Source organism: Medicago truncatula, chromosome 8, assembly GCF_003473485.1.
Source record: "Medicago truncatula cultivar Jemalong A17 chromosome 8, MtrunA17r5.0-ANR, whole genome shotgun sequence".
NCBI classification, from domain to species: domain Eukaryota; kingdom Viridiplantae; phylum Streptophyta; class Magnoliopsida; order Fabales; family Fabaceae; genus Medicago; species Medicago truncatula.
Genome location: NC_053049.1, coordinates 32,674,195 through 32,691,594, shown reverse-complemented (window position 1 = coordinate 32,691,594; position 17,400 = coordinate 32,674,195). Strand labels below are relative to the sequence as shown.

Below are 17,400 nucleotides of genomic sequence, written 5' to 3'. Positions count from 1 at the left end.
ATTTTTCCTAAAATATGATTGGATGAACATAAAAGTGTAAGTAATTTTAACATTAACATTGAATATTGATGAAACTCTATATTATTCATTCAATTAAATCAAATTAATAGTTTATAAACTGTAAATTGTTTAAAACTTTAAGCAAAATTCATTCATTTAAATTTTAAAATAGTTGATAATTTTTTTCAGAAAATCAAATCAAATAGTAATGATGGACCGACCCGACCCGTTTTTGTATGGGCAAAAAAGCCCAAGTATGTTTTGGGCTGATTTTTAGGCCCGACCCGGCCCAAATTTGACAGCTCTCCTATGCGTGTGTTATTAACTCTTGAATTAACATTAACATGTGACCACAAATGGGGGCGAGGGTATAAAGGGGAAAATAAAAGAGAAGAGAAAAAGGGAAGAAAAGAGGTTGGTGATTGGTGGTAAAAGGAGAGAGAGAGAGAGAGACAGAACAACAAATCTTCCTTCCTTCCTTCTTCCCGTCCTTCGAGACGGTCTTCATCCATCTTCCTTCCCCTTAATCCTCAGGTACTCTCTCTCTCTCTCTTGATCCATTCTCTTTCCATTCAATTCACCCTCAGATCCTTCAAATTTTGGAATTTAAACACTACACTACAATGCAATTCAGTTTTTGTTTTTTGGATCGAGGAACGGTTATCGTTTTGTGATTTATGAATTGGTAGGTCCAGTTTAGGTTCCACGCCACACTTTTTATTCATTATAGTTTCTGGATTTATCATTGCAAAGTCTCTAGCTGGTTTTTAAGTCTCTCTTGTTAATATCGATTTTGGAAAACCAAATTAAATTACGACCATGGTAGCTTTTAGAATAAGGTTAAGTCCCTCACCGGTGGAATCTAAAATGAATTATAAGGGTAGCTTAAAGGGTAAGCTGCAAAATGATTATAATTTCTTAATGTAATTTTAAGAAATGAAAAATGAATGGAAATGGGGGATTATGGCAGAAAACTCTGTTGATGAGTAGGAATTTAGCAGTATGATTTCAAAAGATAAAAGAAAATCAATTTAGGAACATATGACTATTTAAATGATTTTGGGCTTTTCTGATCTTTTGTTGGATAGACAATTTTTAGAATTTTATGCTTTCTTTTGAATTAATTTTTGGGTATTGGTTGAATATGCATGACTCTGTTTCTCGCTTGTGTTTCCGTTTCTTGGCACGGCATTATGATAGAGACCAGCCGGTATTACTAGAAAAATCAGGATAAGGCTGCGTACAATATACCAAAATGGTGGGACCCTTACCCGAACCCTCCATACGTGGGAGCTTTAGTGCATTGGGCATTAAATTTTCATTGAACCTCAGTGAAAAATCTGGAACTTGTGAAATTTGACCATTAAATTTGAAGAGATAGGAGCAGTATTGTGTGTAAACATGTGTAGATGCTCTCATTTTCTTCTCTCAATAATGCCGAGACATTGACTAAATCCAACAGTATATTTTGTATGGTTCATCGTTGAGGGGCATAATTGAACCTTCACCCTAAAGCCACCATTATTAACTGTTGATTGAATGAATTTTAGTTGGGTGTTGATGCTTCATGCTGTATTAATTTTGATGATCTTATAGCATTGGAATCTATTTGATTCGTTGTCTTTCCAATTTTTTGTTTAGGTTTCTATTTAGGTTGACTATGTGTATTTACGGCATAGAATTAATAATCTAATCTAAGGTTTGCTTGTGTTATCTTATTGCAGGTCGATCTGCATTTGAATCTTAAGGTTCCTGATTTATTTTATGAAACATGGATGGAGTTCTTTTCTGGTCCAGCTGCCACAAGTATTGCTTGTTTTCATTACAAAAAATGCTCAACTGGCGATTCCTCATCCTTGGAGAATTTATTCCGGTTTCCTTTGTTAATTCCACTTAGTTGTGTGTTCTCCTTTAATGGTCAGCACAGTGTGTGTGATGCTTGTTTTTTCTGAGAGAAGTGCTGCATCTTTAGGGAAAGTGTACAAGTAAGAATCTATTCTTCTTCTTTGAAAGAAACCTTTAAAAAGATTTGTTTCTTGACAAGTGTTCCTCTGACAGTGCATTGCTGACCCAACATCCAGTTGAAACATCTGAACAATCCACTTCTGGGGTAAGAGATCTATCATGTGGCACTTCTATATCACCTTCATCTGCTTTTGTTTACTAAAAGATAACTCAACCTTTTCTTTCTTCTACAGGAATGAAGTAGATAAACTGGTGTCTGATACTGCCTGCATCTTTAATGTTGGATAAGCAATTGCATTGAAACAGTGCAGATTATAGTTTTAAATAATTGTCTCGTTATCCTGTTGGGTTTTGCTGATGAGAAAACATCTTTTACCTGAAATTTCTTTAATAACGCCTACGTAGACTAGATGAAGTGGCTATTATTGAAGTTCTGAAGTGTTGGGTTACGGTGATTTTGGCTAGAGTTTATCTTGTAGCTTTGGTCAATCATTTCGGTTAGACCTAGGAATTGCAATTATGATCTCCAGTAATTATTCATTTCTACCTCCTACGACCTTCTACCATTACAAAGCCACAGGTCTATTAAAGTATTGATCAATAAGGCTTTGCAGCCCTTCCATCAGAAAGTTTCTGCTTTTTGCCAAACAAAGAATTGACTGTGGAGTTTGGCAATTTGCTGGACCAGCAGATATCTTTAACACTTTATACTCCTTTCTCAGCATTGTCTACTAGAGTTAAATATCACCTATCTTTTGAATAAAGAGCTGCTTTGGGTTCAGTTGGAACAATGGAAAGGTGATTATCTTTTACAGAAATTGATATTTCTTTAAAATTTTATTGTCGAATATCCTTATTTAATGGTTCTTTCTTTCGCAAACAAAGGTACAAATTAATTAAGGAAATTGGTGATGGAACATTTGGGATTGTCTGGAGAGCCATTAATAAGCAAAGCGGCGAAGTTGTAAGTATTCTTTAATTGGAAGAATATTGTCATTCTTTGTGAAGTTGGATCGTGTGTTTAATTCTAATTTGTCATAAAATTACAGGTTGCTATCAAGAAAATGAAAAAGAAATATTACTCTTGGGAGGAGTGTGTAAACCTGAGAGAAGTCAAGGTGTCACAACTCACTATTCTTTTCTAAGCCCTATTTTATATACGTTCATGCTTCTGCATGTATTTATTCTTTAATTTCCCTTATGGCAGTCATTACGAAAAATGAATCACTCGAATGTCGTGAAGCTGAAGGAAGTTATTCGAGAAAGTGACATTCTGTACCTTGTTTTTGAGTACATGGTGAGTGACTGGATTTTATGGCATACTGGTGGCTGTTTTCAAGTCTAATACTAACTGTTTCAGGTCAATTTTGGATGTTGCAGGAATGCAACCTCTACCAACTTATGAAAAAAAGGGAAAAGCTGTTTTCTGATGATGAAGTTAGAAATTTGTGCTTTCAAGTTTTCCAAGGTCTTGCATACATGCACCAGCGTGGATACTTCCATCGTGATCTAAAGCCTGGTACTGTTTCATGACTTTTTGTAGTCTTGGTAAAGTTTGTATGATAGAATGGTAACATAATTGTATTTATAATTATACTTTATATAACACGTAAGGGGTATATTATTAGCAGTTTGTTCTATCATTAACTCGTCATATTTTCAATTTTGTTTTTTTAATGTAGTTTTGGCTTGCTGATTAATTGAATTTGCATATCATGAGAAAAATATAGACTAGGTGTTTGGTGTGTTGTAATCTATGTTACTCTGCTGCAAATTTTTCTGTTTGATTCAAGGTATGGTACTCTTTTGCAGAAAACTTGTTAGTCACCAAGGATATTATTAAAGTTTCTGATTTCGGCCTAGTGCGAGAGATCAGCTCACAACCACCCTATACTGAGTATGTCTCAACACGGTGGTATGTGTCTTTAACTTGAATTCATCATTATATTATAGATGTATAATGCGCTGTGTGATGTATATTAATGACATGTATAATGGTCTATGGTCAGGTATCGTGCTCCTGAAGTCCTGCTTCAGTCTTCCCTTTATAGTTCCAAAGTTGGTAAGTGTCTGATAATGAATAATTGCACATAAAAAATCATGATCTTTACTGTGGCATTACTTATAGTAATGATGATGAGTACCATACTAACAATTTATTTGTTTTTATCTTCTAGACATGTGGGCTATGGGTGCTATTATGGCTGAATTGTTCACTCTCCGTCCTCTATTTCCGGGTACCAGGTATGACGGTCTCTCTCTCTCTCTCTCTCTCTCTCTCTCTCTCTCTCTCTCTCTCTCTCTCTCTCTCTCTCTCTCTCTACTTCGACAGCTTCCCAGACAATGGTATTTTTTAATTGGATAAAGGAAATAAATATTTATTAGGGAATTCACAAATTTATGGCACCTCATTCTACTCTTAAAAATGTTACTAATGTTCGCACATTTGACCGCAAGTTTCACAAATATTTGGTTGACATCTGTAATTAGTATACCGCACAGTATCTTTACAAGCAGAATCTAAACCATATTGTGTAATAACTGGGTTGGAAATAAACCTCTTCCATTATGGCTGTACATGCAGTGAAGCAGATGAGATCTACAAAATTTGCGGTGTGATAGGTAGTCCAACTGCTGAATCTTGGGCTGATGGACTCAAACTTTCTAGGGATATCAACTATCAGTTTCCACAGGTTAGTTCTCTTAATTTGAACGTATCGTTAAATAGAGAATCGGAAGCTTCTTTTTCGCTATATTGGGGGGGATCTCTTTCAATTAAGTAGCCGCTCATTGACCTCTTTTCATTAAGTAGCCGCTCATTGACCTCTTTTCTGTGGCATGTCACATGTGTGGTAATATAAGATTCTACTAATCTACTGTTATTAAACTTAATAGATAAATTACTTGTACCACACGTCACACATGTCATTTATTTATTTATGAACTACCTAAATGCCTTGGTATTGGTATGAATAAATAGTGTAAAGGGGTATACTGTATTATTATTTATCAACTAGCACATTTTACACATCATTTATTTATTTATGAACTACCTAAATACCTTGGTATTGGTATGAATAAATAGCGTAAAGATGGGTGCTGTAATATTATTTATCAACTAGCACATTTTAATATTATTAATGTGCTATGCATAAATAATATTTCTAAATGTATATTAAGATGGGCCTTAATGTGATAAATAAATAATACCAGGATCGGTATTGTCTTCAGCTAATTATTGTATGCCATGTATTTATTTCTACAGGTAGCTACTGCAGATCTCTCTGTACTTATACCATCCAGAAGCGATGATGCAATCAACCTTATCAAAGTAAGTAGTAATGATTCATTGGATAGTAGTTCAGTCATGACCTCCATTTCTCAACTAATAGAGTGCCGTGTTTTGTCTAATGTTCTTTCCTTTCTATAACTGTAGTCACTTTGTTCATGGGATCCCTGCAAGAGACCTTCTGCAGCAGAGGCCCTTCAACATCCTTTCTTCAAGGTTTTCTTTGAACTAATTCATACTTTCAATTCATTTTTTTAAAAATTATTTATATTTTTTCTATGCAAGACTATATCTTGCTCTCGGTAAGCTGGGTTCTGACTGTTTTTATTTAAAATAATTTGTAGAGTTGCTTTTACATTCCTCCATCGCTTCGCACCAAAGGAGTAACAAGAACTCCTCCATCTGGTATGTAATTTCATATATATTGCATGCTAGCTACGGACATGCTATGGTTCAATTAGAGGGAGGGGATACTAACAGTAAATTGGTAATACTATTTTTGCAGCAGGAATAAGGGGATCGGTAGATCGGCAAGGGGTCAAGAGATATTCTGGTGGATTGCTCAATTCGAAATTGACCACTAATTTTTCTTCCAACAAATTACATCCTGCTTTAGCTCCAGGTGATCTTATCTGTTTCAACCATTTATAGGTTAAATGCATGAATGTTTTTTTTTTTACTCTGGCATTTGTAGTTTGGAGTCATTTGTTGTTGTTTAAGCTGGAAAATGTGCATATCAATGCATTATTTAAATCGCTTATTTATAACTGATGGAAACAATGAATAAAGCTGAGGTTTCTCCTGTTTTGACTATAAATACAAAAAATAGTCCTTTTTGTTTGAGTCATGCTTTGTTTCTCTTGTTGACTGTGTAGAACATGGTTCTCATTCATTTCTATTACAGGTGTGCAAAGGAAACTGGATATGGCAAACGAGGTGATGATTTGTTCTCTGTTTTCTCTACTCCTGTACTCATCTCATCCTGCTTTTGAATTAGTTACCTATTTGGCACATGACATTTAAACACAACTCAAGATCTTTGTTCTCTATAAACTGGTTTTCTTAAATTCGATCATGCTAATATTGTTTTTCTGATTCTTCTGAAGGATGGAACTAAAAATAAGAAAACAGTGAAGACTACTCAACCATCAAAATATCGACCGCCAGGAAAAGACAGTCCGAGTAAGCACTTATGTTGATGGTTAATTATTATTGTATATTTACTTTTATTGCCGTTACTGAAAAATGTGGGTGAATTAAATTAATAAAGGAATCTAAATGTATTTGTGGGGGTATGCAATAAAAATACATGAATGCTTATAATGATCCTAGTAGTCATTCAGTCAATTTAAGCCAATTGTCATGCATAATCATTTCAAGTGGTTGTTTTTCGTTCAAGATAAATATTTTGAACAAAAGTTCATGAAGCAGCTATGCAACTTCTCACTGCCAAAGGCGTGTTAGATAGTTGCTTCTATGCTTTGAAAATAAGCTCAATGTTTAAGTTTTTTTTTATTGCAGCTTCTATAAACAAGGGCAGAACTGCTCGTGGTGTTTCAGAAACAGCCAACAAGTTGGCCAACATGTCAATTGCTACTCGAAGACAGTCATTGGGTCAAACCCGTCCACCTCCAATGAAGGCCGGAGTTAACTGGACTTCTGAATCTGGAAACATTCTGCTCAGGTCCTCCCACCCGATTCCAACTGGAAGAACTTTCACAAAAAAAGTTGCTGGATGAGATGACAAGTATTTGCTTGCTTCGGAAATTCTTTGATGGTCAACATTTTGAATGTAGAGTACAAATATTTCAAGAATATGTCTGTTTGCACCTGTCCCGATGGCTTTGGTGAAATCTAACATACTATTCCTGCTTTTGTTACCGTTAAATGTTTTATCATATATCTTGGTATAGTATGTCTGTGACATGATACACCAAATCCTGTTAGGCAGTTATGATGTTGCTTTTTAATCTTCAATGATGTTTTATCTTTGTGTAGTATGACATGGTACACCAAATCCTGTTACACAGTTATGCAGTGGCTTTTTAATCTTCAATGCATTTCAATATTATAGAATATTCAACAATTTGTTATAACACAATGTCTATGCACTATTGTAAAGGGTGGTATAACAGTTAATGGGGTAACTGGTAGGAGTATTCAACCCGCATCATCTTCACCACACTTCAGAGCTTATGCCGCGATGAATTTCAAATTATTCAAGTATATAACTTCTGATTATTTTTTCAAGTAGCTCGCTGATTTGATCAAGTGTGGCCAAAATTTGCTGGCAAAATTAATGACTAGTACAAGTTTTAGCGCATTGATTGTTTTAGTTGTAGTGAAGTAAACCAATTATCGAACTAATCCAAATTAATATAATTGGTTGTCATATATAATACGTCTGTCGTATCAATTTAATTCATCAAACTTTGAAATCAATTTAATTCAGCAAATTATGAAAATTAGTTAGAATAAACCATTCAATAAACAACACGGGGAATGAAATTCAGAATAACTCCTTATGTTAAAGGATGCAAGCTTGCAGCACTAGCAGAGAGAGCAGCTAAAATTAGAGATAAAATTGTTATGGATGAAAGTTTTGTATATTGCAATTCATGCATGCATGTCGTATATTGCAATTCATTCATTTTTCTTCCACTAAGAATTTTCCGTGCTATAAATCATCCTACCTATTGTAATGATTTATGTAGTGCTTCTTGTCGGGCCATGATCTTTGAAGAGGGTTTAATGTGTTTTTTTTTTCTTCCAACCATGTTATTTTTCCCCCAACCATGCTTTACAAGTAAACGATATTTGTACAAGTAAAGATAATAAACTAATGAAACTTAAATTATTTAATCAAATGTGCATAACAGAGCTACATTATGCAAGTCAATAAACAATATTTGATGGCTGTTCCAGGTATATTTTGCTATGCAGATGTTAGTAAATGTTAAGAATCATGGAATCATAGGGAGAAAAGTCATAGATGTAAGCAAGATAGCAAGCATAAGAGTACTCATGAGGGAGATACTCAAAGTAACTCATTGTAGAAATGAATAGATTGATAAAAGATAATGAATGAGTACAATAGTGTTCCTATATATAGAGATTAGTTTGAGTAACTACCTCTAACTAACTTCTAACCAAGCTACTAACTCTAGTTTACTTATCAACTAACTATAGTTGATTACTAACTCTAGTCTAACTACCTTAACTAACTCCACATAACTTCCAACTATCTTAACAGTAAATATCAGATATAGTTATAGTTAGATATATATTACATGTGCTTTTCAAAAACTTAGGATTGAGTGTAATGTACTAACATTGCCCTTTTTTGCTATATAAATGTAAACACTAAACAATCATTCTTGGGGTTATCACTTTTCAAAATGCTGCTCCTTAGGGAGCCTAGAATCAAGGGTGGATAAATGTCTCACGTTAATATAGGACAAAACCAAGTTAATCTAAAGAAGGCAAACATATGTTTAAAACAAAGTTCCACTAGGAGAAAAAAATAAACAAATTAGTAATAAATTAATGTAACAGCAGAAAACATCCCTTATACAAGGTAAGCAAGAAAATGAGAATAAAAAAAATGGATATGTAATAAAAGATTAGACTTCTCAATCCAATGGTAACTGATCCTTGACAAAAATGGGTCACCACAACTAAATCCCTGATTTGTACTATCATGTGACTGTTAATTTAACACCAGATGGTGTAAAGTCTCCAACTTTTCTCTATAGTACTCCGCTCTATAATTCGGCTGCTCTGGCAGTTAGATTAATCCAACAACTGAGATTTTGTCTGAGGGACAATGTTGGCTATAAGCGATCTAAATTGCTTCATAATACGGAGTCATACCGACAATCTTTTAGAAACAAAATTTTGGATTCCACAAGTTTAGGACATCCACTTTTTGTTAGGATAATAGACTTCAAAGGTATTGAGCTTGAATTCTTTCTCTGTTATCTTCCCACCATGTTTTCGCATTTACCTCTCCAAATCTTTCCCGGCTGCAGACATGAATTGAGAAAGAGTTCATCAATCCAAACATTATCTAAAGTTCAAATATTGGAGATTTTTTATCTCACTCATATAGATAACTCTAATAGATAATTATGATATTCTTTTGATAAATTTGATATCATGCGAAAAATATGCAGCCTATACAAAAATACATTCCTAGGAATTAGGATCATTTTAAGGGCATGTTTGGAATGATTTACTTGAACTTATCCACTGATTGCGATGAAAACTGTACTTTATTTTATCTTGTTAAAGAAATAACTTATAAGTGCTTAATTAACCTGCTTATCCAAACAGGACTAAAATCAGTTAGGAACTTGTTTTTGGAGGATGCATTATAGTACCTGAATCTGACACGTCTAAGCTCCCTAGTACCGTCAGCTAACTGTCTGATTGTAATGTAAACTCCAGGCTCATCTTGTTCTACCCATTCTGACTCCATTTCACTTGCATTGCTAATTGAAGGTTCATCCCTAGATGAGGTGGTTGCCCTTGATGGTTCCATAGATGAACCTCCTTGAAAGTGGTTGCCACCGCCTTGATCAAACGCTCCAGAGGGTTTGTAGTGACTCCTTGGTGTCCAATCCTTAACTGATGCCATAGGACTTTCCATTGCTGATGTCAATCTTGAGTAAGTAGAATCTCTTTGCTGTTCAAACAAAAATAAAGTATACACATGAATCTAGAATTCAACATTGTTGTGGCAAAAAAAATTAAGGCCGTAATCTTAGTGTTTTATATAAATAAATAGGATTTAGTATGTATACATCGTCAATGTAACAAAAATTTGCATGGTCGACCAATCATAACTTGTTGCATTATAACAAAATGTCTTTGATCATAATACCTTAAAAGAAAATAAAACATGATTTACAATGTATTTAAGATTCGGAAAACATAATGTTGGCGAGATTGAGAAAACATAAGACTATTACCTCATCGGCTTCAGACCTTGAAGGAGTGTTGAGAGCTTGTCGATTGAATCTTTGGACATTGTAAAGTTCCATGATTCTGTCATAATTCTCGCCCCACCATTTTTGAGCTTGCCATTTATTGAACATCTCACGGCTTCAAATTCAAATGCTAAGTATAGTCAGTCTTTGCTCCTACATGATAATTATTACATTTTCAACTACTAAAAAATCCCATATATTTTTATCCTACGGCATGTGTATTTATGTGGCTATTTTTGAGAACTTATGAAAATAGCTTATAGTATGTGTCCATATCTCATTTTTAGTAGGGTTAATAGTGCTTTACCCCCTGTAATATAGGTCATTTTCGGTTTTCCCCCTGTAAAATATTTTTTTTGGATTCCGTCCTTGTAATTTGAAGATTTTTTGGTTTTAGGCCTTCATGAAAAATTTTGTCCCCTATAATTTGAGGAAATTTCGGTTTTACCCCATTGCAATTTGAGCAAATTTTGGTTTACCCCCTGTTAATTTGAGAAAATTTCGATTTACCCTCTGCCATATTATCGATTTTGTACGGTCAAAATTCATGAAGGTTCAAAACCAAAAAACTTCAAATTATAAGGACGGAATCCAAAAAGGAAATTTTACAGGGGGGAAAGCGGAAATGTCCTATATTACAGGGGAGTAAAGCACTATTAACCCTTTTTAGTATTGGTAACTAAGCTCCCTAAATACTTATAAAAACAAGCTACAACTAGTATCGGAATAGTTTAAGCACATTTTTCCTTTGATTAAAATAGTAGTTTAAACATATGCACTAAACTAATTAGTGGTGACCATAAAAATGTACCATCAATATTTTTTTGTAGTTAACATAAACTTGTAATTGAAACCAAAGTCAATTATCTGTTGTTAACTGGTTTGGGGGAAGGGACATTAGATTCGAATGATTAGAAAATTAAAATTATCGGTTGTTAATTAACGATACCTGAAGCGAATTCTCTTGAGATCATTTCCACCATTAGGAAGAGACACAAAGGTAATATGAACCCCCGGTTCAACCTGTGCCATCCATTCCTTTGGTTCATCATCATCCTCTAACACAACATCACATACTGATGCAGAGTCGCGTCCTCTAGGGGTGCGGTCTCCGGCATATCTTGGACCAGGGTAGTTAGAGCTAGTGAAGTCCCATGCAGGGGTTGAACTTGAGCTTGCACCTCCAATATAAGGGTATGGTACCCCTTCTGAGATTGTGTCAAAGTCTGGATATGGTCTATGTCCTTTCTTGTTGTAGCTACTTGATCCTCCTGTGCAAGGTTTGCATTGCTTGTAAGCACCTGAAAACTTCAGTGCCATGTCCTTTATCTGCATATAAAAAATTTAATAACATCAATACATTAGAAGCTATGAAACACTGACACATCGACATTGTTAATATGAAAAATGTAGAACACAGACGCGTGTCTAACACATATGCCTAATTCCAAGAGTGTTTGCGACTCATAATTTAGAAGTTTTGAAAATTTGTTTAAAGAATGAAATAAATTAATCAGAATTAAGCCTTCTTCTGAGAACAAATTAAATAGCATAAAATTAGGATTGAGACATAGTTAGCAGTCTATAATGTGTCCAAGTGGATGAGCACTAGCACCTATTATTAGCATAACTATAAAGTGGGGAGTGGGGACAAGTTAAAATAATGTTTCTATATCTTAAAAATGTGACAAAGGTTTCAAAAATAAAAATACTAGAGTGACATCTTCCTTTTCTTCTAACGATGTAGATCCACCTGTGCATACTTTATCTTTAATATGTAGCCTAAGACAATGATTTATTAGATTAGATGATTAAAAAAGGGTAGATAGAGACCCATGTGTCTACACTTTCTAGAAGAAACAAATACAAAATAATCTATTTAAATTCTTCACGATTAAGAAAACATGTTTTTGTTTATTGGAACTTAACCAACAAAACACTTTTTGCTTTAAAAAACTCTTCTTGACTAAACTATTTTATATAATTTAGAGATACACTCTAAATACAATAATTCATGATTAAGTAAACACTAACACATTTTTAAGCCTATGTTTGGTAACACGATAGAGTGACCATTCTTGCATCCCTAGGGAAATATTCGGCGACTCTGCGAAGCAAGAAATTGTAGAAGTTGATAGGCTGGACGAACATTACGAAAGTAATAACGAACACAAGCTAAGACTCTCTTTTCAATAATTTCTCTAATATTCACATGGATTCCACTAAATCATGTCGATTCTATTTGGAAAATAGTAGAAAGTTAGTAAATAATGTTGGTAGCATTTGTCACACATATTGAGGCACTATAACAGCAGAAGTACTATGTTTCTGAAATATGGAGCACTAGGAGAAGAGAAGGGGAAACCATGTCTGAAAGTTCTGAACTATAATTTAAAGTAAATTTGGAAGACTCTCAATGAATTCGAAGGTTTCAGGCATAGGTCATTTTCAAAGAAATGCCTTTACAGCTGGACTGGACAGGAGAAGAATGTTTATGAATTGAGTATACAAGTGGATGATTACATAAAACATAATCATGAATGTGGAAGGCCAATATATAAAATAAACTTACATATATGTTACAATCAACTATGTTACCCTTAGTGGCAAGTATTTCCAGATTGAAGAAATTTCATTGATTTCTAACCAGTTAATTTAAGATTCTTATATTCCTAGTACATGTTTGAAATTACATTGAGTTTTAACAAAATAATAGTTATACTGTAATTTTGTTGAAGTTTTGAATTGTAGCTTTTATCAAAATTTCGCCAAACTTATCGCTAATGTGCTTTAAGAACTGAGTTTTCACTTTCTAGCTTAAAAGTGCATGTACATTGGCTTACAAGGAAGAATGAAGGTCATGAAAATAAAGGTTTATACACATAAACAGTTAATAAGACAGAATTAAGTTAAGTTGTTTAAAAGCAAAAAACATTAAGCAATGTCTATATACTTTACTGCTGTTAAAACAACAGAAGATTGGTCAAAACTTGTTTAAATTTTTGGCTTTATTTTAACATTGGTAATAATAGAAAACTTTAGAAAAACATTGTATAGACAAAAATTCAAGGATGGGCCACACTAAGGATGAGAATATGGCAGACCCTTCTGTGTGTTAGGAATCTTTTCTTAACATCAACTCAATTTACGAATATTGAACAATATGTTCCCACTACTACTGCTGAATATGGAACTCGTTAGAATATTTGACTAAGACATTTTGCTTTTTCTTTTCAATTTAAACAAAAAACATGGGAAACCAAATCAAGATATTGTGTAATTAGTGAATAATTAATCAAGATTATTGGACGTAATATGTTTTCATGATAGCTTTTAGCTTGTACTATTATGCTTTTAATTAGTAAAATATGACAAGATACTAAAAAGTAAAGTAACCAAAAAACATGAGTGGAATCGTATATATGGTCTATAGTATAATAATGTTTGTTTATATTTGAATATTTTAAAGTGGCTAAAGGATTTGCCTAATTGATGATTATTTGTAGTAACTCAAAAGTACAAAAAATAAGGGATTAGAAAAGGACTGATTGGTTGGTAACAACGACCAGGGATGTCACCTAAGGTCAGCAAAATGGCAATACCGCATGCTTTCCATAAACATATCACAATCACCCAACAGCATAAGGGACCCCACAAGTACTTGGTTTGTTTTTTTTAAATGTTTCTTCTTATTATTAATCAAATAAAAATTCTAAAAAATTTTTACAAAAAAAATATATTTTAACAAGATTAATAATAAAATAAAATAAAAATGTTGTAAAAGATTTATAGTTTTACACTGACATCTAATGACAATCTTTGATCTTGTCACTTCATTTTATTTGTTTAAAATCAAGTCAAATACGTCAAGTTCGAACTCAAGTCGCCATATTCTCCATCTCTGGATGTTTGATTGAGCATGTGTTAGACAAACATGCCAATACCCACACACAAAAAAAAAAACAAAAAGAAGTTGGTTGACATCTGAAAAGGATGGATTATTATTGGAATTATGTGTAAAATTGGTTTAAACTATAATGCATTTCTTTTAAACTATATCATTAGAATAAATATTATGCAATAAATGAATAAGCATATACAATAAAATAACTATACACATGAAGAAGTGATGAATTCGGCGACCCTGTATTTTTTTTGGTGGTTGTCGGGGTTTAAACTCCGGACATTGCATATATTATGCATTGTTCATATCAACTGAATTAAACTCAGAAGGACTCGGCCACCCTGTATACCAATGTCCATGAAGCTACCAACTTATAGGAAAAACAAAAATAACTATAAAATTGCAAAATGGTCCCATCATTTGGTAGCCAAATAGGGTTAAGATTTGTATGTTTTCACCAATATGCAAAAATGTGGAGAGAGAGAGAGAGAGAGATTTGGGACCTGAGTGGTGAGGCTTTTGACGGCTTCTTTAGTACTAGGCGTGCCACTCTCACGCCCATCTTCATCCCTCTCATCTGTTTTCGTACAAGCTATGCATGTAAACATCTTTCTTTTCTTTTCTTTTCTTCACCCCTCCTTTTAATTAATTACTTCCTTCCTACAAATAACACAACCAAAACAACACAACAAATCAACCATCTATACACTACTATATTAAAATTGGAACAATAAATAATCACATGTGCATTGTGAGTAGTAGAGTACCAAAATACAATAAAGAGCAAAATTGGTAATGGGTAGGTAAAAGCAATCACTTATTGCATTGAATGAATGAAACAGTGACACAGTTCTAGAAATGCTAGTTTGTGTCATCTAAATAAACATACCAGCACACATAACAATAGTTAGTTAGGATCCAACTAGTGTAACAACAAAATGTACTAACAAGAGTTAAAATGCAAAATAAGCATAATACAAAAAGAGGAAACAAAATGGTCCTATGGATGAATAAAAAATATGGGGCAAAAGAGAAAGATGAAAAAGCAAAAATGAAGGGAAGCTAGCTCGGGATTAGAGCAAGATCAAAAGTGATCTCAAAAATCTCAAAAGAAGGAAACAATGGGCCTATATACTTAATTAAAAGCAGTGAAAGAAAAGAACACAAACAATATGGGAGGGGCAAGGAATGAATGAATGACCAAAGTACTACTATATGCTTTGCTTTATCACACACACAAATTCGAATAAAATCAAAAAAGAACAAAAATTTAAAAGAACCAAAGCGTGTCCAAATGAAAAAAAATAAAAAATATGAATATAAACCTAATTTAATCTCATAATTTTCTGGCAGAACCCAAAAAAAAAAAAAAGAACATAATTTAGTGTTTGACATTTTTGCTGTGAACATAAATTCGTTTGATGAATAGAAAGAAACTAATTTATTCTCAAAATGAAAATGTATGAGATTAATTTGAGTTTATTTTTCGTTGAGAACAAATTTAAACGCGAGAAAATTATGAACGACCTGATTGAATATTCACTCAAAACATAATGAACATTGCATTAAGATCTTAAAAATAAAAAAAGACAAAACAAAACAAAACTTCCGAAAAGAAAAAAAAAACAAAACTTCATTAAAAAAACACTAAACTCTTTTTTGTGAAAAAGAAAAATTAATCTAATTCCTCTGATTCTCACTTTATCTACTTTAATTAAAAACACATGAATCACAAACCCCAATGCAATGCAAAATGCGACTCAAAATCAAATCAATGAGCTGGAGAGAGAGAGAGAGAGAGAGAGAGAGTATTTTTGGGATTTGAGAAAAACAACAATACTGGTTTTGAATCAGTGTTTGTCGGAGGGTGAAGAAGAATGAAAGAAAGAGAGAATGAATGCAGCAGTAGTACTCATAGAATCAGAATCAGAAGAAGGTAAAAAGTGATTTGTGGCATTGATTAACATTAATTATAAAAATCATAATAATTAATGATTTAGCTTTATTAGTAGTCTGAAAAGTGAAATTAGTGTCATTAATTATTCGAAAACGACTTAACAAGCTATCCTCAACTGTTTTGTCTCTCTCATAACTCATTCATTCAACAACTCAAATCCAGCTCTACTAGTACGTTTTCTACATTACAATTAACTCACGTTCATTTGTCTCCATTTTTCTTTTCAAATCATTACCGTTTCATCATTTCAATAACAATAATAATATCAACAAAATTACACTTATAAAACACTCAACATTTGCTCAAAAAAAAAAAACTGAACATGAAATTAACACGTCAACATTTATCTGACACGTTAGACTATCAGACACATCTTCAATTTAAAATGTCAGTGTTCCTAGAACAACAAAAACAAATCAAAATAAAGAAGAAAACACACAAAACAAATTTAGAAAAATAAAAACTTACCTTATGTGAACACCACCTCAATGAATAAATTTTCGAAATTTTTTTTTTTCTTTCAGCTTTTCATTTTTCCATCTCCAAACATGGAAGCAATATTCAGAGCCAAACAAATCACTTCTTCTTGAACGTGATTATTGGGCTAAGTGGAAAGAACCTTGTGAGTGAGAATGGTGAAAGAGAAATGAAAATATCGGTTGAACGAGATTTTGGCGAGAAATTCGAGTACGAGGATACGGAGAGAGTGGAGTCCGAAAATTCTGAGCAACACAGAAGAAGAGAGAAAGAGAAATTTGAGGTTGTTGTATTTATACTATGAAAGAGGAGAATTAACGGCGTGAGTAGAAAACGTTAATTTAAACGGAAAATGTTTGAAGGAATTTGGGTTTTGTCATTTTGTTTGTTATTACATACAGCGAGTGAGCGGAAACAATGGTCGAGTGCGTAGAAGACATAAGGGACCCACGTGTTTGGGTTGATTGTTTGTAACGTGTTTGGAGAAATTACACGGTTGAGATTTCGGATTATTTTTGTATGATGATTGATGACTAGGTTAAGGTTGGGTTGCATGTCGTTTGTTAATTGATGAATGAAAAATATTGGAGAAATATTCATCATCATAATTGAGAACTTTTCGCAACAATATAGCATGATAATAAGGGAAATTAAATTAATACTATGTTCATTTATAGCAAAATTGGATATGTTTTTTTTTTTTTTTGTCAAGTAGCCTAATGGTTAGAGTTCACACAATTTAATTGTGGAGAAGTGAAGTATCCGGAATATGTATAAAAATGAGTACATTTTAGGTTCAAATTCTTTGCTTTTTTCA

At 33.2% G+C, this 17,400-nt stretch overlaps 2 protein-coding genes across 5 annotated transcripts; one reads left to right on the top strand and one right to left on the bottom strand.

The window, feature by feature from the left end:
• The first annotated feature begins 377 nt into the window (after window positions 1–377).
• On the top strand, window positions 378–7,337 carry LOC25501566 (cyclin-dependent kinase F-4). Of its 3 annotated transcripts, none has more exons than XM_024772663.2 (19): window positions 378–534; window positions 1,725–1,985; window positions 2,059–2,110; window positions 2,199–2,763; window positions 2,851–2,929; window positions 3,015–3,083; window positions 3,173–3,262; window positions 3,346–3,484; window positions 3,778–3,880; window positions 3,975–4,027; window positions 4,143–4,209; window positions 4,550–4,658; window positions 5,231–5,296; window positions 5,402–5,470; window positions 5,599–5,659; window positions 5,760–5,876; window positions 6,159–6,190; window positions 6,361–6,436; window positions 6,776–7,337. In XM_024772663.2, the coding sequence occupies exons 4-19, from the start codon at window positions 2,756–2,758 to the stop codon at window positions 6,991–6,993; spliced, it is 1,356 nt and encodes a 451-aa protein (XP_024628431.1). In that variant the 5' UTR covers window positions 378–534; window positions 1,725–1,985; window positions 2,059–2,110; window positions 2,199–2,755; the 3' UTR covers window positions 6,994–7,337. The 3 variants fall into 3 exon arrangements, with proteins under 3 accessions (XP_024628431.1, XP_039684714.1, XP_013446289.1); XM_013590835.3 differs by having other exon boundaries at window positions 406–685; XM_039828780.1 differs by having other exon boundaries at window positions 1,725–2,110.
• A 1,422-nt stretch (window positions 7,338–8,759) lies between these two features.
• LOC25501565 (protein BREVIS RADIX) lies at window positions 8,760–16,854 on the bottom strand. Of its 2 annotated transcripts, none has more exons than XM_013590834.3 (6): window positions 16,575–16,854; window positions 14,653–14,809; window positions 11,195–11,574; window positions 10,228–10,360; window positions 9,637–9,941; window positions 8,760–9,279 (listed from the first exon to the last, which is right to left on the bottom strand). In XM_013590834.3, exons 2-6 carry the CDS (start codon window positions 14,755–14,757, stop codon window positions 9,201–9,203), a joined length of 1,002 nt encoding a protein of 333 aa, XP_013446288.1. In that variant the 5' UTR covers window positions 14,758–14,809; window positions 16,575–16,854; the 3' UTR covers window positions 8,760–9,200. The 2 variants fall into 2 exon arrangements, with proteins under 2 accessions (XP_013446288.1, XP_039684339.1); XM_039828405.1 differs by lacking the exon at window positions 16,575–16,854 and adding an exon at window positions 14,917–15,455.
• Between the last annotated feature and the right edge of the window lie 546 nt (window positions 16,855–17,400).